The sequence below is a fragment of the Melopsittacus undulatus genome, chromosome Z, assembly GCF_012275295.1.
Source record: "Melopsittacus undulatus isolate bMelUnd1 chromosome Z, bMelUnd1.mat.Z, whole genome shotgun sequence".
NCBI classification, from domain to species: Eukaryota; Metazoa; Chordata; class Aves; order Psittaciformes; family Psittaculidae; genus Melopsittacus; species Melopsittacus undulatus.
In genome coordinates this window covers 2,456,827-2,481,869 of record NC_047557.1, presented here as the reverse complement: position 1 = coordinate 2,481,869, position 25,043 = coordinate 2,456,827, and the positions used below count along the sequence as shown (strand labels likewise).

The 25,043-nt window shown below is 46.6% G+C and overlaps 1 protein-coding gene across 7 annotated transcripts in view; it reads left to right on the top strand.

Moving 5' to 3' along the window:
* The window catches only part of CTIF (cap binding complex dependent translation initiation factor), a 151,793-nt gene that overhangs the window by 21,765 nt on the left and 104,985 nt on the right, over positions 1–25,043 (top strand). For 5 of the 7 annotated variants that reach the window (XM_034072858.1, XM_034072857.1, XM_031045680.2 and 2 more), the window contains exons 2-3: positions 7,219–7,431; positions 13,198–13,281. In XM_034072858.1, the coding sequence (XP_033928749.1) occupies positions 7,252–7,431; positions 13,198–13,281 (264 nt within the window). In that variant the 5' untranslated portion in view covers positions 7,219–7,251. Of the gene's footprint in view, positions 1–7,218; positions 7,432–13,197; positions 13,282–20,178; positions 20,288–23,421; positions 23,539–25,043 lie in introns of those variants that run through there. The other 2 variants (XM_031045685.2, XM_031045684.2) reach the window with 2 other exon arrangements.

Below are 25,043 nucleotides of genomic sequence, written 5' to 3'. Positions count from 1 at the left end.
GGTGTTCTGCAGCCAGAGTGATGCTCCAGTAGACTCCTTGCCCTGGCATCCCATCTAGTAGAGTGTCCCACGATGGGGTGGGACCAGCCTCCATCAGATGGCCCATAAACCCTCCTCTGTTCACCTCCTGAAGTTCAGACAGTGGTTTTCTTAGTTGTATGCTGTTTTTTCCTTTCTTTTCCTTGGCAACATCCATCACAAGCTGAAGGTAGCACATTCCCTCTGCAAGACAATGAAGCCTGTCTTCCATCTCATGTAAAACCCCTTCAACCTTGTACACAGACTTGGCACACTCAGAGACTTTGTGTTCCTAAAGGATGGGGCTTTGGTTTTGTTCGAAAAGAAAAAAGCAAATCCAATTTCCAATGACAAAAAAGATCCTTACTGCAGTGAAGCAAGCCACATAATAAATTACTGTCTGGGTGAGAACAATAGATTTCTGGCTTTCTGGTTATTTATCTTCCTCCCTTGCTGTCTCACTTTGTCAAGGCAACTGTTTTGGGTTGGATTCTGTGGCTATTTGCACTTGGTTGTCTCCTGGCTCCCCTCTTCTCTCTGCAAATCCATTTATTTCTGTGTTTATTCTAATGGCTCTGTTTCGAAGCACTGTGGCATTCGCTTGCTCTGTTGCATGCCAGGCTCATGGATGGCACTGCAACGTGGCAGCTGTTGGGTTCCTGTCCTGTCACTTGGGCTTTTCTGCATCACAGGGTACCAGAATCCAGACCTGACACTGGAGGGATGATGAAATATGTTAAATGCTCAGCCAGCCATGGGTGCATCAGTATATGAAAAGGCAAGGCATTCAGTCATTATGGTTTCCAGAGATGTTTACATTTTAATTAGAAAAGGGTGAGATCCAGGGTATAATAATTTACATTTCCACGCTTGATGTTTTGGCATCCGTAAAGATAACAGCTTTGGAGCAGCAAATCCAAACCAGACACACGATGCTTCATCTGTGCTCGTGGAGATGCAGCAATACCTGGATGAGGGGAGTCATGGTTCATCTCGATTGCTTTCATTTTCCATAGTAACTGTTCCTGCAGCTCGCTGGGTATGGAAGCTGGCTGCCAGCAATAAACTGCTCGTTTCATGCTCCGAGATGCTCTCAGCGCCTTAGAAAGACACGTTGCTAATTACTTGTTGTTAGAAATGGGCTGGATTAGGAGAGAGAAAATATTGCTGCTGAAGGAGCTCATGGTGGGAAGCGAGCCGTCTGTAACCGTACTGATAGGCAGGAGTTCAAGCCCCAAACGCAGATGGTCAAAGGTCCTTCTGCCTGTACTGCTGCCAGTGTTAGCTGTTGGATGGTTGTTTGCAAAGGCAAAGCTCAGGGAGGGTTTCAACCGACCTGGAATTGCTGATAAGAAGCAGATAAGAAGTTGGAGGGTTGTCCTGCATGAGCTGCTCTGCACTGCTCTGTGTGGCCAAAGCATCCTTCACTTCCCAGGCCTGGGGCTGAAGGGACCTCCTTCCCCATTCACATTATGCACTTCAGCAGCCTGGAAAGCCTGGCTCGGAGAAGATAATGGTCAGGAGTGTGAGGGAGGTGATGGTGGAGGGTTTGATCATTGAATCATAGACTCACAGAATGGTTTGGGTTGGAAGGGACCTTAAAGCTCACCCGGTTTCATCCCCCTGTCACCAGACCAGATTGCCTCAAGTCCCATCCAGCCTGCCCCATCCCTACACTGCAAGGGATGGCACAGCCACAGTCACAGAATGGCTTGTGTTGGAAGGGACCTTACAATTACCTTGTTCCAGCCCCCCTTGCATCATCCAGTTCCAGTGACCATGTGTTGTTCCTCTCTGCCCAGCCCCAGAGAGGCACCAAGGAGAAGAGGGCATCATCTCACTAAGAGGTGATGACCAACAGGTCTTCGCTTTAGGGAACAGACAGCAATGGGTTGATTTCTGGAGGCTGGACAAGAGACTTAAAGACTGATGTTGGCTGCTGATGGGGCAGGAGATGGTTTCTCCTGGCTGGGGCTGGGTTGGAGTTTATCCTTGGATCTTGCTCTGGGATTCTTCAGTTTGGCTTTACTGTTATCTCATACATTGATAAATACATCTCTGGGCTGCTGTGATGCATTTTGGTTCATGTCCTGGGTGTCTCAGAGCAGAAGGGACCTGCTAGATAACAGCAGAATTATAAACTCACCAGGGCAAGCAAATGCATGAAGAATATCCTACCACAGAAGACTCTGAAAGGACATGGCTGCTTTGGTATGTGAAGAATCTGCACCGTGGCTGCCTTTTATAGGAATCATCTCTTGTTCCTAGAAAAACCTGGGATGATAAATCCCATATGGCAAGAAAAAGGCTTTCAGTGATCTGTCAGGGTAGGTCTGGAGCCCGTCACAGTATGTGTCTCCAACGGCCAGCCTGCGATGGGATTCGTGAGGAATAAATCTACAGAGTGAGGCTGCTCTGCATTACTTCATTCCTCATGGAGGAGCACAGGATTGGCATGGGAACATTTTTAGCCTTTAGATGGAGGATAAGTAAGGAAAAGACTTTTCCAACCGGGATGCCTTAAGTGAGTTATTTGAACCCATCTAAACAGCTGAGGACATGTGGTTTTAAAGATGATCTGGGTGCTTGCTAATTGTTGGGGTTTGGTGGTCCTTGGACCTTTTGAGACACGTGTCTAAATGTGGAGAAGCCTGATGCTAAGCACTGCATTGAGCAGTTCTACCTGACTCTGCATTATGGAGATCTTTTCCAGTTACCTTACCTAGGTGTTAGCACTATTAACTCCTGGCAGTGTAGTTATCGAGTAAATCAACTTCCAACTTCCATTGGATAGTGTGGCAATCCTGATGTTCTTGTCTTTGAAGGCCCCATCCTTCAAAGAAACTTGTCATGGGTGAGAAAGCATTTTAGGTTTTCAGTGTCCATCCAATAGGAGTGAAAAAAATAGCAAAAGCATCCTCTTTATTTTATTTCCTTTGCTAATGCCCAACCAGGTTGGACCTTGGGTAGGAGTGGGAAGCTGTGCAGTTGTTGGCTTAATGGTAGGTTGGTGTGTTGGTTTGCCTTACTGAATCAGAGCAAGAATTGGCTTAGGAAGATCTCCTCATGGGCAGCAGTCTTGCTGGCAAGGTTGCCACGTCAGCATGGTTTTGGACTAAAATCTCCACTCCTTGCTTCAGAAATGGTGTCTGTATGGGGCTGCAGTCCCATGGCATGTTTGGGGCACAGGTAGAAATGCTTTGAAGGGGAAAACTGCCATGAGATGCTGCTTTGGCACGGCTGGGCTGCTGCAGGCCAGTTTCTGGAGAAGCTTTGTCTTGGTGTGCTAGAGGATGGCTGGAGCATCTTCCCTGTGGGAGGATATACATATGGGGTCCTCTAACCCAGTGGTGAGCTGGTGGATGTACATTGCTGTCCATGCATGTTTGTCGTGTTCTCCTCATGGACTCACCTTTTCCTATATCATTTTGGTTCCAAGTTCCCCTGTGCTCTTGCCTCCCACCCATCCTGTCCAGAATGGGTTTCTTCTCCATTGCTGCTCTTCAGCTATCAGAATCACCATTTGCTTCCACAAGTTAAGCAAGTCTGGAGCACCTTTGGGAGAAGGGGAATGAGCATCAGCTGTCATAAAGAGTGCTTGTTCTTACTGAGTTTATTTGCTGATTAAGGGTAAAACTGTATAATTGCCATAAACTGCATCATCTTGCTAGAGCAAGAACCCCATTTAGATCACTTTTAATAACCACTATTAATAATAATTATACATTACAGTAATGCTGATAATTATTAAGTTATAATAAGCAGTTTGCACATCTATGGACGTTTTCTGCTGCTGATTCCTTGTTTTATGGTCATAGTAATGAGCACGGCGTAAGCTGCTCAGGTAAGGTTTGTGCTTTGACAAAGTAAGGGGAAAAGGGGGAATAGGAATTAAAATACAGATTTGAGATTGATATCTATTAATTACCATTCAGGAATGTGTCTGGGGTCTGGGAATCCTTGGTGGTAGACACTATGCATCACAGACCCAAAGGATCACCACTGCCTGAAGAGCTCTCAAGAGTATGTATTTGCTCAGTTTGGGAAGGCATCAACTGCTTTGAAGCTCAGATGTGGGGTTGAGGTTTTTACTTGTTTGTACGTGTTTTGAGGGCAAGACAAGATGGAAAACCTGCTCCAGGCACAGAGGTTTCCTGACATTCAGCACTAAGAAAAGCAGGAGCTCATCCAGCCTGTGCCACCTGCCTGGTGGAGAGGGTTAATTTTGGAAATGGAGAGATCCTTTAGTGTTAGTGTGGAGAATAATCCTTTGTGGGTGGATTTGAATTGGCCTGGATTTAGGTGGATGCTTCCCTTCTCAGTATGCCTCCTGCCAAGGAGGAAGGGACACCAGTTATGCCTCAAAACCCGTCCTTTATGCAAGGTTCCTGCTTGGACCAGGAACTTTCTTGCAGGACCTAGAAAATGGGCCTCTGTAAACCTGTGATTATCTTGGGTCTGTTTTGTCAGGAAAGTTTTATGTGTGTTTTAAATGGTAGAATTGGTGTGGAGCCCCAGAAATCAATGGGTAACAGATGAAAAAGCCCTGCCTTGAAAAGTCTTCTAGAGGATGGTGACCAAAACCCTCATCTGAGTGCTGGGACATCTCTGGGCACCCTGGTGGAATTTGAGAAGGCAGATGCAGAACTGGGAGAGACACATCTGGAATGGAATGAAGTATGGGAAAAGTAGAAAGACATATGGAAAGTGGGCTGAGAGAGCAGAGGAGGCTTTCTTGAGTGATGAAGTGCTTGAACATCACCTCATGGAGTCATAATACCATTCAGGTTAGAGAAGCCTTCAGGAGGTCTCTAGTCCAGCCACTTGCCCAAAGCAGGGTGAGCATCAAGTGTAGACATTATCTTCCTGTCACAGTGATCATGTAGGCATGTGTGGTCCTAACCATGAACCCTGTAATAGGAATGGAGTGTGGTTGGAAGGGCAATCCAAAGGACAAATTCAGGAAACCCAGAGCTGGTCATTGCCAGGGAGTGCCAAGAGATGCCACAGAATGAGGATGTTCCTCTACTTGTCAAGCCTGTTATATTGACACCCTGGGTTGTGGACAGTGGCACATTAGCACAGCCAGCACACTGGGATGGTCATGTTGGTCTCTGTGTCATTATGTGATTCACACCGAATTGGTGCAGACTAAGCATATAATCATAGAGGGATAGAATGGTTTGGATTGGAAGAGACCTTGAAGTTTATCCAGTACCAACCCCCTGCCACAGGCAAGGACATCTTCTACTAGAGCAGGTTGCTCCAAGCCCCAAAGAAGATTACAGACTGTGACTTGCTCATCTTTTATCTTATTATAAGGGTTAGATGTCAACCAATTCACTGCCAGTGCTTGGACATCTGCTCTAGGGATCTTTGTGTGCTTAATCTTTGTAATGATGATCCTATCTCAGGTGTATGTGGTAACTCATCAGCCTTAAACACAGAGGAGTTTTCTTTATGCTAAGTCCTGGTTTTTCTTTAGGGAGAGGTGAAGGTGCTGCAAGATGGGTTGGTCTTAAGGTTTCCTACTAGAGATCCATAAATATGTCAGAGACATGTATTGTGTGTGTTTGCTGGACCTGGTGACTTCTGACAAGCCTGTTCCCTTTCAGTTCACTGTCTCCTGTTGCTAATCAGCAAAATGCTGATTGGGCACAGCAGTGAGCACCCCAAAAGCTGAATCATATGTTAGCCCTTGCTCTGCTTTATGCTTTACCATGTGTATTCACTGATGGGCTTAATTTCCTCCAGTTCCATCTTAACAAAAAATATAAAATAGGCAAAAAACCCACCTTTTGGACTGTGTTTTGTGTCCCCAGGGGATGTAGGATACTCAAGTGTTGCCCCCTGTATGAGCTGTTCCCTACCTCTTGTGATCACTTCCCCCTGCCATTATACCCTCCAGGACTCATTGCAGCCACCTATTCCCCCAGCTTTTTCTTTAGCACTGCTCATATAATAATTGGTACTTTCCATTTGGTAATTGGCACTAATTAGCTAAAAGGGGAGTAGTATGCTCTCCTCCAGGGCGCCGTGCTCTCTGGAGTGCCTCCTTTTATTCCTTGCCTACTCTTTTTGCCTTTCTCCTTTTTAATATGCCACATGATGCCTCTTCAGGAGCTAATGTGTGATATTGATCTACAGAATGAGCCTTTTTGACAGTCGGGGCACAATTGGGAATAATTCCTTGAGCAGATGAAGTCCTTCGGCCAGAACTGCTCGTTCTTGGCAGTTGCCAAATGAAGCCACAATTGTTCAGAAGTGACAGATGAGAAATAGTTCAGAAGCTGGAAATTGCCTGAGCTGGGAACAGATTTTTCCCCCTTCCCTTCCGGATGGCATGTGACTCACTCCGAATTTGCTTGTGATTTTATACTTGTCTCAGGGCCGACTGTAAATACGGGTGAAGGAGAGGGTGAGGGATGAAGTCGCCTTGTCCTGCAGTGTGGTGGGAGCTCTGGTGTCTCCTCCCTCACAGCCTCAGGGAAGGAAGGATATGAGTCTTCACCACGAGACACTCGTCCGAAGCCTAATTTGTGGGCAGACATGCCCAGCACAGATACGGGAGCTGATGTTTTCTGTCCTATAAGGTGTGATTGGCATCCAGCCATGGAGAAATAAGGAGGAAGGCAGCATTAAAATCCCCTGTATCTTCTACAGAGCCATTCTCCTGCTGCGAGAGAGGTTTTAAAAATAGATTCTGATGTGATATCAGTTTCACCTCCACGTGCAAACCTCCTCACTGAACCATTTACAGTCCTACTGTTGACTCAGCATCATTTTCTGCTGCTGTCGTAGAGAAGCTTTTCAGTGATCATCCTCTTCCTCACACCCTTGTCCATCATGCCCTGCTTATCACCCATATCCAGCACAGCTAATGCCATGGGATTTTTACATCAAGCTTTTTAATTTGGGGTGGTTTTTTTTATTGTGCATGTTTCTGGAGGTTTTAGCTCGGGTTTTAAGAAGGAGGTTGGCAAAATGTTTGTTGTTGTCCTTAGATGTCAGAATATTACAGAAATGGGATTGTTATTTGCATACATGGAAACTCTGCGACCATGTGGGATTATTATAAACGCTATTGGAAATGCAGATGGACAGCAATAGGTATTCAGTCTGTGGTAACTGATAGGTTTTAGCTGCTTTTTGCAACAACTGGGAAGTCATTCCTTGCCTTTCTGTGTTTTGCTGTCTCAGGCCCCCTCTGTTCTTGGCATCTCTCCCAAAGGGATGGAGAACTCATCGGTGGCATCGGCCTCCTCGGAGGCAGGGAGCAGTCGCTCTCAGGAGATCGAGGAGCTGGAGCGTTTCATTGACAGCTATGTCCTGGAGTACCAGGTCCAGGGGCTGCTGACGGATAAAACAGAGGCGGATGGCGAGAGTGAGAAGACACAGTCACACGTCTCACAGGTAGGCAAAGGTGTTGGGTGGAAGAGGGCCTATGGGATACTGGTGTCTTGTATTGGGGATGCACATCCAGCCAAAGCTGCTTTTCCACAGTTGGGATGTAAAGCAGGACATAATAAACCACTGAATTTGGGGCTGCTTGCTTGTTTGGCTGTGTATATATGAGATCTCTAACTGGTTCATAGAGGTCTCCTGCCCAACCGGCTTTTTGGTCTTGAATGGTCTCAAGGTGTGTGCCCAGAAGCTTTTTGGCTCCTCCAGGGTTTACAAAGAAATGACCTTTCATTTGTAAATGGAGGAAGCCTCTCTCCATCCCAGACTGGTTTCCCAGGGTGAAAAAGTCCTAGGCGGATTGGGAAGACCAAGGGCTGCAGTGGGGGGATGTTCAGTACCGAGATGTGCTCTGGTCTTTATGTACAGCAGTGTCCATGAAATAACGAAGAACAGAAGGTCAATCATAAGCCCCAGATGCTCTCCAGAAATGTGGGGTTTGTGGGAATAGTCTTTTTGCTCATTTCATAGTTGTTATGCCAAGGAAGGAAACTGCTGTATTTCAGAGTGTGGGAATACCCAGAAAACAGAGGAGTGGTTTTAGTGGACTTGTGGTTTGGTGTTGTCATTAAGGATGACATACTTCTAATTAGGTTTGTTCCTAAAATGGACATTTTAGGTCCAACAGAAGGAGAAATGAAGCCTCCTGAACTGTTGTTGTTGTTCAGAGGGATTAATTTGTATTCTGGTGCCACAGTGTGCCAGATGTGTGCTGAAGATGTGAACTGTTGAAGAAGGAGCCCATGGTGCAGGGAGCAGTGAGCTCTGGTCTGTGCCTTGGGGCTGGTAAGGCTGCTGAGATCCTCCATCTGTGATAGAGGTGCTTTCCTGCCCTGCAAGGCTGCTGGTAGGATAAAATAGTTAGGTTAGAGACCACTTAGGAGACTGAAATAAAAACAGTAAGACTGAAGGGTCATAAGGGTAAGGATATGGCCATCATTAGGTAGCTGAGATGCTTTTTAGCTGCTGGAGACGTCTTCTGGTCTTACTTGGGTCTTTGTCTCTTCATATGAGGTACAAGGGAGACTGATCTTGAGCAGAGATCCCCCCACCACTTCACATGAAGCTTTATCTTTAGTTTAACAGCTAACAAGACTGCCTGGCAAAGCTAAGCTGGGGGTATGGTGATGGGGACCAGGACAGAGTCCAGGTTAGTCCAGGACCATGACCTCTGTCAGCATGCAGGGAAGTTTTGTTGCTCAGGTCTGTTAATTGCTTACTGAGGTTCCTAGGGCTTCATTTTGCTTTAACTTGGGAGGAACGGTTGGGGTAGTGAGGGGAGGGAACTCTCCTGCCAGCAGTGTCTGGTTCTCCTGTCCCCTGCCATGTGCACCCCAAGTGCTGGTGGTCATGATCACAGAAGCCAGTGTCCTCAAGTCCAGCACAGAGGTTTCTTTGCACCCCAGGAGTGGGGTGGTGTGAACCTCATGAAGCTCAGCAAGGCCAAGTACAAGGTCCTGCACCTTAGTTGGGCCTTAAACTGAAAGAGGGGAGATTCAGATGAGCTCTTAGGCAGAAGCTGTTCCCTGTGAGGGTGCTGAGGCGCTGGCACAGGGTGCCCAGAGAAGCTGTGGCTGCCCCATCCCTGGCAGTGCTCAAGGCCAGGTTGGACACAGGGGCTTGGAACAGCTGCTCCAGTTGGAGGGTTGGAGCTGGAGGAGCTTGAAGGTCCCTTCCAACACAAACCATTCCATCATTCTGCATATGCAGGATCCCATCCATACCTGGTACCAGCAGTGTTTATCTGATTTATCTCAGTTATGCACATCTGTAGAGCTGAGGATCTGATCCAGATCTTTGGACCCTTTATTTCTTAGCTTGGTGTAAAGAGATTACCAATCAAAGTACCCTTTTCAAAAACAGATTTTGCTGAAAAGGCCTTTTACAAATTGAGGATCAAAGCTCTTATTGAGAGAAAATACTTTAAAAAATCAAGAGCTCTGAAGTACTTTACAGTGCAATTTAACATAAGGCTGGAAAAAGCCTATGTTTGAAGTGGTGCTTTAGAGGGGCTTCAGGTTAAACAGGTAAGTGCTGCTTTATTTAATGTATCAAGCTTAGAAATACTGTTGAATTAGAAAAGAATTAATAGTCAAAGTTTTACAAGCACTTGAAGCCTGTCCACAGCTCTGCTTGTAAGTCCAGGCTCCCTCTGCATCTTAAGGACAAAACCTGCTAATTCCTGTAGTAGCCCATGTACAAGTTTTGCATTGAAATCATAGAATAGTTCGGGTTGGAAAGGACCTTAAGATCATCCAGTTCCAACCCCCCTGCCATGGGCAGGGACACCTCACACTAAACCATATCACCCAAGGCTTCATCCAACCTGGTCTTGAACACTGCCAGGGATGGAGCATTCACTACCTCCCTGGGCAACCCATTCCAGTGCCTCAGCACCCTAACAGTAAAGAATTTCTTCTTTATATCCAATCTAAACCTCCCCTGTTTATGTTTCAACTCGTTACCCCTTGTCCTATCACTGCAGTCCCTAATGAATGCATGAACAGCATCCCTGCAGGCCCCCTTCAGATACTGGAAGGCTGCTCTGAGGTCTCCACGCAGCTTTCTCTTCTCCAGGCTGAACAGCCTCAACTTTCTCAGCCTGTCTTCATACAGGAGGTGCTCCAGTCCCTGATCATCCTCGTGGCCTCCTCTGGACTTGTTCTAACAGTTCCATGTCCTTTTTATGTTGAGGACACCAGAACTGCACACAATGCTCCAAGGTCTCACAAGAGCAGAGTAGAGGGGCAGGATCACCTCCTTTGCCCTGCTGGTCATGCTCCTTTTGATGCAGCCCAGGATACGGTTGCTTTCTGGGCTGTAAGCGCACACTGAAACCGGCTCATGTTCATTTTCTCATGGACCACCACCCCCAAGTCCTTCTCCTTGGGCTGCTCTGAATCTTTTCTCTGCCCAACCTGTAGCTGTGCCTGGGATTGCTCCGACCCAGGTGTAGGACCTTGCCCTTCTCATGGTTAAACTTCATGAGGTTGGCATCAGCTCACCTCACAAGTGTGTCAAGGTCCCTCTGAATGGCATTCCTTCCCTCCAGTGTATCAACCGAACCACACAGCTTGGTGTCATTGGCAAACTTTCTGAGGGCGCACTCAATCCCACTGTCCATCGTACTGTCCAAGTATCCATAAGATACTTGGTTGCAGCAGCTGAATCGTGTCATCCAGAGGTGAAAATATGATTTTAGCTTTTCCCCCTGCCTACCCTGAAAGAAGGGAGCTGCTGGGTTTTAATGTCAGTTCTGGTAATGCCGTCTTCAAAGATGGTCAGGTTTTATTTTGAAAGAAAAGTGAATAATAGTAAAAGATCTGAGCACTGAACAATTCAATTAAACCACATTTAGAAGCATCTTAAATTAAGCAGCTAAATGTGGTTGTTCCCCAGACCACTGGTGTAAAAGTTTAATTAGGATTTCTATGTGAAACTCCAGCAAAATCCAGTATTCATAATTTTAGGGCTGTATATGGGACAAGAATCGAAAAATGGGCTTTTACATAGGTCACCTGATTTATCAAGACAAGTCTTAAGGGTAACATTAAGAAGTAACTATCTCTTGTTTTCCAGTGATACTCATTTCCCACATAGGAAAATTCCCATTTCCAAATAGTCAGGAAATCTTATTTCTGATTCTCTCTTTCTGATCACTTATCAAAGCAAGGAATAAACATGCATATATCCTGCAGCTTGTTGGTGTAACCTAGTAGAAGCCAGACTGATTGAAGGTGGCACATCCCCTCTTAATGAGAGCTGGATGAAGAAGGAGCAGTTTAGGGGGGAGGCAGTGGACTGAGGCAAAGAAAACTGCTTTTAATTGCAAGGTTCTGCAGCAACTCAATCTTTACTGTTGGGCAAGTTACTTAATCTGTCTGGGTTCATTTCCTTGTGGCTGTAATAATGTTCACTCTGTCTGAGAGAGGATAAATCCACTCACCCACACATGAGGTGCTTGGATGCTACCACAGCCCTGGATAACTGCTCTCCGTGCCTAGGGAATCATAGAATCCCAGACTGGTTTGGGTTGAAGGGACCTTAAAGCTCCTCCAGCTCCAACCCCTGCCACAGGCAGGGACACCTTCCACTGGAGCAGCTGCTCCAAGCCCCTGTGTCCAACCTGGCCTTGAGCACTGCCAGGGATGGGGCAGCCACAGCTTCTCTGGGCACCCTGTGCCAGCGCCTCAGCACCCTCACAGGGAACAGCTTCTGCCTAATGTCTAACCTGAATCTCCCCTCTTTCGGTTTAAACCCATCACCCCTTGTCCTGTTGCTACAGGGAAGGAAGGAAAGGCACACTGCACACTGCTTCATCCTCCGTACTGCTCGCAGGGGAGCTGTGTCCATCCCCAGTCCAGAGAATCCCAATGTGGGGGATTCCATGGTGGGGATGTCTCCAGCCTTGCTCCAGCCAGAAAAAAGAGGAAAGTCAGAGGAAAAATGCAATCTTCTTTTGGCTATGAACGTAATAGTCAGTGAAGTGTACCTTGGGAGACCTTTCCAGGCACATGGTTGCCCTCAAAATTGTTAAAGGAGATAAGGCATAGGTCTGCTATAAGGCTCTGAAGCATGACAGCATCATGAGAATCTCCAGGTTCATCGACAGAGGTAGCAGCAAAGTGATGGGCAGCTCTTTAATGAGCTTATTAAAGAGATGGATGAGGACCTCCCATCTGGTGAGCTAGAATGGGTTCTCTGAGCAAGGCAGAGCTGTGCAGTGATCATGGCAGTGTAGTGGTGGCTCTTGCTCTTATTTTGTGTTCCTCTTAGACCTGTCCAGAAGCTCTCAGGGAGTTGCTGTTTGTATGGAATTGACTTCTCATTTTCTTGGTACATCAGCTTTGGTGATGGCAGCTGTGTGCTTCCAGGATGAAAGACCTCAGAAATAGGGGTGCTCACCAGGAGTCTCAATGTTATTGAGGGGTGTAAAAACCGCTTTAGGATTGAACACCATCTTTCATGTTTGTCTAGTGAAAACTGAGCTTTTTAATTATTTTACCCCCAGTATGATGCAGATTTCTTTGAGGGAGGTAAAAAAAACCCCAAACGACCCCAAATTGAATTATGTTGGTGGTGGTACTTTGCTGTCAAACCTTGGGGAAGCTGGTCTGAGCAGCTCATGGTCCCCTGTGGCCGGGAAGTCACCTGGTACCCATGTTCTTCACCATGGGATGAAGCTGGTGTGACAACAGCACTGCCATCCAGGCTGCACATTGCAGCTGCAGAATACAGCAGTGGCCAAACATGCAGCTTTGAGCTCTGTTTTCTGTGTTGTTTAAAATAGAACCATGGGGTTTTGGCAGCCCAGGAGTCATATCTGTCCCGGAAGTGAGCACAGCTGGGAAAAGCAGAAACTTCCCAATTTTCCATGGAAGACTCCATGGAAAAGAGTAATCAATTCAAGTACCACAAGCCTGAGATACCAGACGCTGTTGGAATCAGCAAGGAAATAGGGGGGATGGATTTTATTGCAAAGCATCATTTCAAGTGCCTTCCTGCAATTGTTCCTGCATCTTCCCTCTGCTCGCTGTCATCGGATAGAGCGTTTCCAAGCCAAAGCTTTGGAATCATCCTCGGAACATGTGGGGGGCCACACACATGCATTGATGCCTGTGGCTGGATGGTGTGTACTGTGCTCTGTGGACTGACACAGCAGTTTTCCCCCAGCCTGGCTATTATTTGACACAATCCCTGTTTTTATCCCTTTTACAGTGGACTGCAGATTGTAACGAGCAGCTTGATGGCAGCTGTTCCCCATCCCGAGGGAAGGGCTCGTCGTCCCACGAACACAGTCAGGTAGGGGTTGTGCTCAGCTGTTCCTCACCAGAGCTTTGCTTTTGTTCCTGTACTGCCCATGCTGCCCCAGCTTTCCTTCTCCTGTGGAAGGGGAGATGTGTCCCTCTGCTTGACATCCAAAAGCTCACTCCCACCAAACCCATGGGAGATGGGCAGCATCCTGATGTGTGGATGGATGGGTTATGTGGATGGATGTGTGGATGGAAGGGGAAAAAGAGTGTCCTGTTTATTCCTGAAGAGCTTCTTTTTGCCACCTGTGTGAAGAACCTACTTGGAGCTGACTTGGAAGTATGAGATGGAGCTGGGATGAGGGATCTTTGTGTAGCTGTGCTGCCTGGTTGTGTGCTGCAGCACAAGGGTAATATTGAAGGGGAAAAGGGTTAAATAGCTGTCTCAATGAACTGAGAGAAGTAAAATTGGGTGTGCTGAGAGCATGTGTTGGGTTTGCAATGACAGAAGTCAGATGTGAGCTGGTTTTGGTGGTTGTACCTGGTGTGAGCATCAGTGTATTTACCAAGTGCTGCTGGCATCCCTGAAGGTGGCTGTCCCTCCTCTGTGTGAGCACTAGTGTGGGAGCGGGTTGGGAATGGTGAAGGCATGGGTTTGACCATTGTTGGGTGGTTGAGGATCTGCTCTGCTACCATGAGAAGCATCAACTGTGTAAGACCAGCACTGACCTGAGATGTGAACTGGAGCTGGCTGCAGGAAGGAGTGAAGCAGCATTTGCAGTTTCTGTGGCTGGTGGATGTCCCAGGGCTTCAGGATAGTGGGTTTGCTGCTTTTTCCCTGCTTGACACCCTCCAGGCTTCAGTCCCACATGTGGGATGTATGAGAAGAAGCCTGGGAACCCCTCGCAGGGTGGTGCAAGAGGCCGTGTCACTCTGAGCAGTGTGTATTGCAGTTCCCAGTTTGGGCACAGTTTCTTCCCACACAAAGCCATGCTGGAAGCTGCTTGACTGTGGGATAGGGTTTCACACATCCCCTCCCTGCCTGGATGCAGAGATGCTGGGAGCATCTACACAACAACCTGCACACAACAAAGACAAGACCCTGTTGTGTAGGAAGGTGCATGCTATAAGGGGATGGTGCTTCAGATAAGCTCGGAAGCTGCCAGACAGAATCATGGATATAATTCGTTATAGCTTTGATCTGCTCTGAAATACACAGCATCAAAACCTTACCCAGGCTCCGCTCCCAGTGCTGCAGCCAGCTTGGATTTCAGCTTGAAATCCATCTGGGAGGCTGGTCCTTTCCATGGAGCCTCCTTGGGTGGCACAGGGTGTTAGCAGGGCCGGGGAGGAAGGTCCCTGGCTCTGCACCCAGTGGCTCAGCTGATGTGCCAGTCCCTGGTGGGTACCACAGGAGGATGCAGGAGTCACGTGCGAGTGATGCTTTCCAATCAGTGCAGCCCTGACATCTTCCTGCCTCCTGCTGCCGTGCTCTTTTGTTTCATCTTATGGGGTTTTGTTGTTGTTGTGGTTTGGTTTTGGGGGTGTTTTTGGTGTTTTTTTTCCCCCTGGGATTTAAGCCTATGTGATCTGCTCCAACAGGGAGCTCGCTTTCTATGTACAAATAACATTTGTCGATGCCCAAGCTGTTTGCTCTGCATTTGGGCTCTCTCCCAGCCTGCAGCAGAGCTAGCAATTATCTCTCTCCATGTTGGGCTTCCTTTAACAGTGAGTAACAAATTTTCCTTGGCACCAAAGAGGAGCTGCAAGCTATTGTTCTTCTGTCCAGGCAAGCATTTCTCTTGCTGTTACTGATACACGGGTGAAGCGCTGCTAGTGAGGATTAGGTTCAGTTTATTACCATTTCTGGCTGTGGATTTTTCACTAGTAGCTTTAAATGCTGAAAAAAACCCCAAATAATAAGGTGTTTGTCTTGAATGTAAATGATCAATCACTCTTTAAACCTGCCAGGAAAAACCTAGCTAATTATTTCCCGAGGGATGTTAGAGGCTTTTTTGTTATGTCTTTTTAAATGGATTTTGAGGGGTTTGGTTGGAAAATAGAATTCCTGATTTCCCTATTTTATTGCAGCTGGATTTCTGCATTGCCCGTTGTGCAGTATGTACCATCTTGGTTGAAAAACACTTGGATGTGAGATTTCTGCTGGCTTCAGCTACTGTGAAAATGTGGATTATGTACCTGTAACCATGATATCCCTCACACAGTTCTAATGCAGAGATCAGAAAGGTCATTTATATGGAAACCCAGGTTAGTCCTGGATATATATATTCAGTATCTGGTTCCCTTTCTGCAAAGACAGAGTAATCCAGGGCCACATTTTCAGAAGTAATTGGCTTCCTAAGGGTTACATGGGAGCCTAGGGTGAAGCCGGCTTTCCCATGCCTAAAAATCCCCCTCTGCATCCCTTAAGTATGTGATGCCTTAAAAAGTCTTGTCTGTACAATCCAGCAAGGTTAAGCCAAATAAAAGAAAGATATTGTGTGTGTGTATGTGTATTATGTATCTATATAGACATTTACATATAATAGAAATATATCCACAGGATGCTGTGTAAGTGCAGGGCTGAGAGCAATTCATGGATAATGTGCAATTTAAGGGTAAAAATAAGGTATCTTGATACAAACTGCAGTCCAGGATATTCCTAAATTGATGTTTTCAGATATTATGTGGTGTCTCTGGGAAAGACCACCCCATACTTGCCCTGCTCTAGCACTGCTTGGTGAGACTTCTGTTAGTAACAGTGGGAGACTAAATGGGGCCAGTACCCATAGACTGCTACCTGTAGTAGTAGCAAAGGCTTAATGATGGGAATATTCCCCCTGGAAACCTTTTCTTCTGGTCTTTCCAGTTCTCTGGGTGGAAGACGATGTTCCATCCAAGAGAAGATGTTCCGCTCATGGAGATCTTATGAGATGTATTTTGTGAAGTCCTGCTGTGCTGAGAAAATCCTGGCCTAGCAATTATGTTCAGCTCATCTATAATCCTCCTTGTTTCCTACTGTGAAGGCTCTCATTTGTGCATGGCATTGCCATGCTCCACTAAACCCTGCTGCACTTTAGCAGTACCCCAGAAGGCCTGCTGGCACCTCTGGGGTGAAGACCACTCCATCGAGGTACCACAAGGTACTATCTGAGCAGCATATTGCCTCCATAAATGAGGAAAGGTTAGCTAATGGGATCATTTTAAGTATTTTTATGTTTGGAAATGGGTTTTTTTTCCTAAAAAGATCCAGTGGGAAGATTTTATGTAATGCTTTATTTGCATTCCTCTTGCGGGGCTGTTGCAAGTAGGAAGTTCTTTGATACGTTTCTGAGAGCAATTCATAAAGTAAAAGGCTTCTGGTATGGTATGTATTTACAGAGCCAGAGGAGCTCTTGGTACATGAAAGGTCTGGCAGCAGCTCCATCCCAGGCTTCCCTTATGTAAAGTGCATTAACAAAAACCAGAGCAACTCTGCGGGTTTGCCCCATTTCTCCAGGCAGTGGGAGAGGGAGGCAGAGCTGAAATCCTTCTTCCTAGCCAAGTCTATTCCTTCCCCCTTGGTGGCTGGCTGTCACCCATCATCACCAAGCAAAAGCCTGTGTAACTGGCAATATAGGAGACTGCATTTTATTTTACTGCCTACTTGCACGTATGTCCATGTCCCACCAGGTTCAGCATGGATTTGTTGTGTTATTTGGGACATCAGAGGCTTCTCCAGTTGATGGTCCTATTGCCTATCTGCAGGGCAGTGAAGGAGCAGGCAGGTTGTGTGGTTCACATAGGGATTGGCCAACACTGCTCCTAGCAGCCTTCTCCTTCACCATCCCAGGAGCTGGTGGTGAAGGAGATGACTTGGTTTGCCTTCCCATTAGGACAGTAGAAACAGCAGCATGACTGTGGCAGCTGGTTAGCTGGCATTGGTTGTAGATCAATTGGTTGTAGATCAATTGGTTGTGGATCAAGAGCATCCCAAGGGCTGTGCTGTCAAGTTAACAGTGTAAGATGTTGAGTGTCCTGTGCTGTTTGATGGCATGAAGATGTAGAGGGGTTTGCAGGGACTGTGTGCCACTGGCACATGACAAAGGATGTCTGAACTCAAGCCCAGGCCTTGCTGATAGGGAAAACATGAGAAGTTCCCACAAAATCAAATGTAGGATTACATGAAACTATCTCTGGTGTCTCTAACTCAAAAAACCATGGTGCTGTGCTAGTGACAAACCATTTCCAGGCAGGAGATGCTTCACTTCGTGTGAGCTTAGGCTGTAGGCAGAGGACATCTGACCTGCCTGCAAGTGGTGAGATGTCTTTGCTGTGGGATGGGAGCAGAGCAGACCCATTTAAACCTTGCAGGTCCCTCTTTCCAGTGTCCCACCTGAACCTCAAAACCCGCTCTGATGTGAGCACTGAGCTTCCAACTATAGGAGGTCATGGCTGGAAGAGCTGCTACTTTGCCAAAGCAAAGGCAATAGCAGGGTTGGGGCTGTGTGTGAGGATTGTCTCTCGGGGTTCTCCATCTCATCCAGCTGCTTGTACCATAGCCCAGGGCCAGCTTGCACACTGAATTTGGCTGAGGTTGCCCACCACACTGCAGACCTGTTGGGAAATGCTGCAGTCACCATTGTCTCATTTCCAGGAGAAAAAGAGAAAGTGAAGGACAGGGAGTTACTTTGAGGTGTTGCCAGTGAATGCAGGTTGGTGTAGCCCTGCCTGACAGAGGAAGAAATTAAACCTTTCAAGTGGGGTGACCTGCCCATGATCAAAGAGCAGCTCTGAGAAAACCAGTCACTTAATGGTTTTCTGCCTGTAATTGCTGGGCGATGCTCTCTCCATGTAGGAATCCAGCCTCTTCAATTACAGTCAGAGAGGACTGAGAAAGAAATTAAGTCCTTTGGGTAATATAAAAGTATTGCTTTCTCTGGGACTTCTGTTCAGGATACACCTGAAACAGACAGCTGCTTGTGTTCCTGAAGATCTGGGAGTGCAACGCTTCACTGCTTTGCTGCCTGATTTAGGAGAACTGTTGGTGCTTACCCAGCATGGAGGAAGGTGTCTTTTAGGCCTGATGTCACTAGTGACTTGTGGGAAGGCATCTCATCACCCTCAGCTTCCATTTGTGTGGAGAGGGCAGGATGATGCTGTGCTGCCCACTGAAGGAAGACCTTACCACACTATTTATGTGAAACTTGATGTAACTGAGTTACCTCTGAGGTCTCCATTCCTTTACCAGACTTGGTTGAGTAGTTCAACAAGTGCCCAGGTTCTTGGCAAGGAAGGGATGACATGAGCCATTTCCTCCAGGGACTGGGCAAGGGCTTGCTGCTGGGTTTCCATGGCACATACGAAGTTCTTGATGCTATTCTGAGTACTCTCAGTGCTCTTTCTCATCTTCATCCTTGTGCTACACACAACGAGGTATGTAGCACATCCTTGGCTAACACATCTTTTCCAATGTTGTCCAGAAAACATATGATCAGACAGGCTTTCCCTTTTCCTGGGAAGTCCAGAGAGGTCTAATAGGCTTCATATCCTACTTCTAAGCCCATGAGATCCTTTGGTCCTGTATTGTGGGAAGGTGAGCATGGACCTAGGGAGGGAAGGAGCAGATCCTAAGTAGTTGGATTTCTCTGCATGATATTTTTATAAGGAAAAGAGAAGACTTCAGGGAGACCTGAGAGCAGCTCCAGTGCCTAAAGGGGCTGCAGGAAAGCTGGAGAGGGGCTTGGGACAAGGGCCTGTAGGGACAGGCCAAGGGGAATGGCTTGAACCTGCCCGAACAGGGGAGACTGAGCTGAGCTCTTAGGCAGAAGCTGTTCCCTGTGAGGGTGCTGAGGCGCTGGCACAGGGTGCCCAGAGAAGCTGTGGCTGCCCCATCCCTGGCAGGGCTTGGATCTGGGTGAGCTTTGAGTACCTTCCAACACAAACCCACCTGTGATTCTATGGTAAAATTTTCTGGCTTTCTTACAGCTTTATGCAATACATTGAGGAGAAAGAAGCTGGAAATTTGTAACTACTAAGATGTTTAGAGTAAGTTTTGGGTTTATTTTCTTAAAAGTTGCCTTTTAAATTACTGCAGTAGTTAAACCATTATGTTTCCTTAGAAAACTTGTAGTGGTTGTTCTTGAATAGGTCTGGAAGAGCAGGGAGATGCTTGGAGTCTGGTGTCAAACTTCTGCATGACTGGAAGATACAGCTACAGCACACAATGAGTGTGTGACAACATAAACCCAGAAAACCCTCAGAAAGGACCTCTTACTTGATCACTGTCCTCTGTTCTGACCAGGACTAAGGCTCAAAGTTTGGGAGTCATTTGAAGGTCACCCCACAACTTGATCTAGGGAGCTGTGTGTTGTTGCGATGGTGAGACCGTTGTTAATGCTGCAGGATATCACAGGAGCCTTTGTGTCCTGAGAAGTCCTCTAGCTTTCTGTGGGTTTTCCTTTTCCTTTGGTCCACTTTAGCCTTTGAATGCTGCACACTGAATATTGAGATCTTTACATACAGTTAAACATCAATCCCATCAGGAATCCACCAATGTCTTTGGGACGCTGAAAGCTTACGGGGTTGCCATGGTTGGTCTACACCTCTACCAGCGCAGCCAACTTCACCCATACTTAATGTAACTGTGAGGAGCCACATAAGTGGTCACTGTGTTTCCATTTATGGCCTGTGCATTGAGGAAAATTGTGTCCTTTTTCTGCTGTCAGGATTTTCAGACTTTCACTGGAGCAGCAGAAAGTATTAACTCTTGAGCTGGAAAGGGAATGGGATTAATTAGCTCATGCCTCAAAGAGCAAGCTGTGAAGGTGAAAATTGCAGTGTAAGTGCAACATATGATTACCACTAATTAAAATGCAAATGTTAGATTTGACAGGTAGTTTCCAAAGGCGGGTGGCTGGTGGTGTTAATGCATGCAAGCCTCGCTGTTCCCAAGAGGGTACAGAGCTTACCCAGGCTTATTGGCATGGATAAGAGCAGCAGCTGGGAATCAGTCTCTGGAGGTGATGATGCTTCCCTCCAAGCCCCAGCGTGTGACTCAGAGGTCCCATCTCCTGTTGGTGAGTGTAGACCATGAGTGGTAGGTGGAGGGGCCCAAATAAGAGCTAAGAACAAGAGTCCAAGGGTTGTTTGGGGTGTTGGAGTGATAGGAGAGTCCTGGTCTTTTGAGGACACAGCTAAGAGTAACGGGGTTGGATGATGGGGAATTGGGTTGGCATGAGGCAAGGGAATGGAATTCTACTGCAACTATTTCTTTGGCTTTTGCCAGAGCTGCAGACAAGCCTGTTCCTGCTGAACTAACTTGGCAAGAGCACTGTGTGGGACACACGTAGGTGGCCATGCTGCAGGATGGAGGGCAAGCAGTGCCATGTCTCACCAACATGGAGCCTCCCTCTGCTTTCTGCTGGAGTCCAGCTGCCTTTGTGGGATGGGGCGTTTATGGTGCTGGTGGAGGGGTTTTGTTACCAGGTGGCTGTATTTAAGGAATTATCCTTACCTGCATGTTGTCACCTGCTCCTCCAGCATCACCTATGGGGTTGGAGTGAGCTTCCCTGCACGTGCAGAAAGGTCTACAGAGAGCATTCATTTTAGCACAAAAGGGCATATTTAGCACAGAAGAGCCACAAGAAAAGTCTGGGAGAGTTTCTGCTTGGCATTATTTCTCTTCAGGACAAGGTAGCAGTAAAAAGCTGTTTGGCAATTAGTCAGAAATGTAGGTAAAATATTGAGCTTGGCTGTGCTGGTGAGTTTGAATACAGGTGTATTTAGGCCATACTTGATTGAACTGTTTCAGCTTAACAGAAGTTTCATCAGATTTTAGTTCAGTAATTGTATTTTTTAATAAATTGGTTTTAAATATAAATATTGTTAGGGTTTAATAAAATTAGGGTCATAGACTGGTTAAGGTTGGAAAGGACCATAACATCATCTAGTTACAACCCCTATAAGATAATGAATTTGAACAGGGTAAAGAGCCCAGGCAGTGATTTGGTGAAAGAGAGCCTGTGATTTTTATCTAACTGATTCATGCTGTATCCATTGGAGATTGTCTCAGTGAATCTGGGTGTTGATTCATGGTGGTACCACTCTCCCTGTTTCCCACAAGGTTTTTATTATGGCCAGCCATGTTTCTGGAATTTGCATAACCTCAGGTTGTCTGCAGGCAACCGTGACCAGAACTTGGATCAACTCAATATAATGTTTGTTTTCAGTTTGTTTTTTAAAGCGAAAAGTGCACACACTGACCATGTCCCATTGCAGCATGTCACAGATATTCTTCCTATGCGGATGAACAAGATGTTCAGTGTGCAGGTACAGTAAACTGGTGATTAATCCTCCAAACATCTGGGTGGTGAAGCTTCTTTTCTCCCAGCCACCTTTCCAGTTGGTGTGTGTCTTTCCCACATCAAATGAGACATTTCTCACTTCTCAGGATGCCCACAAGGCTGGCTCTTCCCTGAGGCTTCCCAAAGTGGCCACCTGCCCGTGTGTCAGAAGTGGCATAGATCAAGTTGTTTGTTACCTCCATGACAATATAACAACTCACTTAACTATGTGCCATAGTTGGTATTTCTCAGCCATCAGGGGATTCAGGCCACGTTGTGATGGGGAGGGAAGAAGGTGTTTTGTGCTGTTCTTGTAACATGGTGGAAATAACCACAACCTCTCAAATTTAATCTATATAAAACTTGAAAACCAGCTGACTTCTTCTTTTGAAGTCAGATTTTAGTCACTAGCAACCACAGTGAATTTGAGCTTGCTAGAGACTTGCTATGTCTGAGGATAGAGAACACGCAGCTGGAGCAACACAGAAACCAGTACTGATGTGTTTTGCTTCCAGTGTTGGGTAAATACTTACGTTTCACTAACGTCAGTGCTGGACCACTGGGTAGCATCACCTTAGGTAGCTTAGGGTCTGCTGTGCAGCTGTCTCACTGCCCCATCCAACCCATGTGGTAGTGATGGAGCTGGGGCTGGATCTGTGCTGTCAAATCAGTGACCTGGACTTGGCTACTGTGTGTAAAGGGGTTTACACCTTGCTTTGCTGGTGAATCCTTTTAGCTCTCACAGGCCGAGGAGGCTCTGCCCTTGTAGCCCAAGGCAGTGTCCACAGAGACTCATGTAGCCCCTATGAGGATGTCTGAGACTTGAGAGTCCCTCTTGGACCATCAGCTCTCACACCAGTCCTGAAACACAGGCTCCCCTTTGTATATCCCAGATTTTCAGAGTGCTTTGAAGAGTTGAATATTCTGCACTCTGTGATTTTGCATATTTTTAATGATTTTTGGTCACTTTAAAAGTTTTTCCCAAGCCTCTGAGCAAAGATTTTGGAGCAAATTACCCTTACAATACCCAGCTTTCTCCCCACACACCTTGTGGGATGTTTGGGTAGAAGCGGCTGGTTGGGTGAGTTCTTCTGGTTTTCAGATGACTCATCTTGCCCCAAGGGCTGCTGGCTGAACAAGAAACCTGCAGGTTGCTTGACAACAGAACAAGTTGTCAAGAGAACAAAGGAGAACATTAAGGACAGCTCCTGAAGAGGGAAAAATAGTTATTTGTGTGATGTGTCTCCTGGTGAACTCCGTGTGTTTTCTGGTGTACGAGTGGCTGGGCCCCAAGAGTGGGCTCAATAGGAGGGAAAAAAACAGGCTGAGAAGTTGATCTGGGCTTGAGGGGTGAAATTAAGAAAACAGAATAGGATAGAGGAGAAGAGAACAGAATAGAACAGAACTGAACAGCGTCAAACAGCACAGAATAGAATGAACCTATTTCAGTTGGAAGGGACTTAAAATGGTCATCTAGACCAGCTGGCTAACCAATTCAGGGCTGACTGAAAGTTAAAGCATGCTGTTAAGCAGTTTTAGAGCATGTGGGTTACTGAATATGCATAAGTGATGCTCATAATGATAAAGGAGGTAAGTGGTGTTCCCCATGCGTAGATGGGAGCACTAGCGCCAAATCTTATCTTCGTTGAAGCTTCCCACAGTGTCATTGGTTTGCAGTATGTAAATAGAATATGCTAAAGGTCTCTGAGAAGTCCCCCACATCAGGGGGTTAGGCATGGGCATGGTTTTGGAGGCGCTTGCATGTGTGCTCTGCAAGCTGCAGCTCTCCTGGCTCACCATGTCAGTGTGGTTTTGTGGGTGCAGGACAGCCTTGCCCTTGACTGAAGCAAACTGTTTATTGTTTCCAGGAAGAGTGGGATTGCAGCAGCACTGGGAGAGCAGGGTCCCAGCCGGTGTCTGGATCTGGATCTGGATCCAGGTCTGGCAGCCGCAGGAGAAGCAGCCAGTTCAGGCAATCAAACAAGGTATACCTGGTATCAGCGTGCTGAAGTCATGTCTTTTGCTTGCTGTTTATCGGAGGCATCCTTCTAACAACATCTTTTGTGTGTGTGTCTGCATCTGGGGTGTGAGTGCATGTCAGTTATGAAGGACACCTCAGAGACCTATTTAATTCATGCATAATGTGTGTCTTCTCTGCTGAGGGCCGTAGCTGTCCTTCAGCCTCAAGCAGCTGAGGATTGCTGAGTGCCATAATATTGAGAAAGAAGTCCCTAGTCAGCTGTTTCACTGCAAAGAAAATTAGTTTTTCTTTATTTAAAATCTTGGAGTATTTTAATTTTGGGAAATTAAGAGGTGTCTGTAATTACATTTTTGGCAAGTCTTCATTAGAAGTTAATACATGAGTGGACACCACATAGACGGTGTTAGATGGTGACCTTGAGCCGTCAGCAGGGCTAAATGGGGAGCTGCCTCCCTGCCCTGCAAAGCACTATAAGGATTTGCCTTTGATTTGGTTTTAGGTCCTTTACTTGAACTCAGACCAGGAACCTTTATGCATGTTTTAGTCAGCCTCTGCCCTCCTCTGATTCTGCACACATGAGCACAAGTTGTGCCAGAAGTGCAAGATGGGCTCTGGGACATCCTGGGCCATTCACCCATCTTACCCATCCTGGAGTGCTTGAGGAAGTAGCCTGTGCTCCCTCCTGAGCCATGCTTTGGTGGGAAAAGGACCTGCAGAATGACGTTGTTGCTGGGAAGCTATGGTCTGTGTGGCTGGGAGCAAGACTCAACCTACCATTCCTTCGTTGAGCAGGGACAGTACTCTCTTCCTTAAAATGTCTATATATTTTTCTCATGAAAACATGCAGTTTTCACCAAGAAAACCTTCCATTGGAGTTTTTCAGATGGTTCAGTAGCTTTTTGGTTTTCTACCGAAGTGCAGCCAAGGGTTGTAGGCAGCTGAGGAGCAGGAAGGTGAGGGAATCTCCTCACACATGGAACTGAAAAATGCTGAAGAATTAACAGATGACACAGGATAATGCCTGAATTTATACCACTGACCACTTGACTAGTTCTGTGTTAATACCAAGCACAGTGATGAGCTAACGCTGTTGCAATAGTGTGATGAAGAGCATGATTCTGTATTGGTACTGGTTTGCTGGAGGATCATAATGAGGAGGAGAGAGGAACCGGTGGGGTGTGGAGCTGGGCTTTGGAAAGCTGCTGTGTACATGCAAATGCTGACTTTGTGGGGAATGTGCTGAAGCTGCATGCATGGCTGAACAGTCAGAGTCCACGTGGACGGTAGTGAGGTGCATCCCTTTGTTTGTACGGGTTCAGTGGTGATGGGTGAAGGTGACGTGCTCACAGGGGCTGGAGGACCCACATTATGGATGTGCATTTAAACCATACCGTGAGTAGGATCTGCTTTACCAGATCTCTGAGTACTGACACTGATCTTATCAGTGCGTCACCCAAACATCATTCCTAGTGGCTTAATTATATTTCAGCTATACTAAACCCTTTGTGG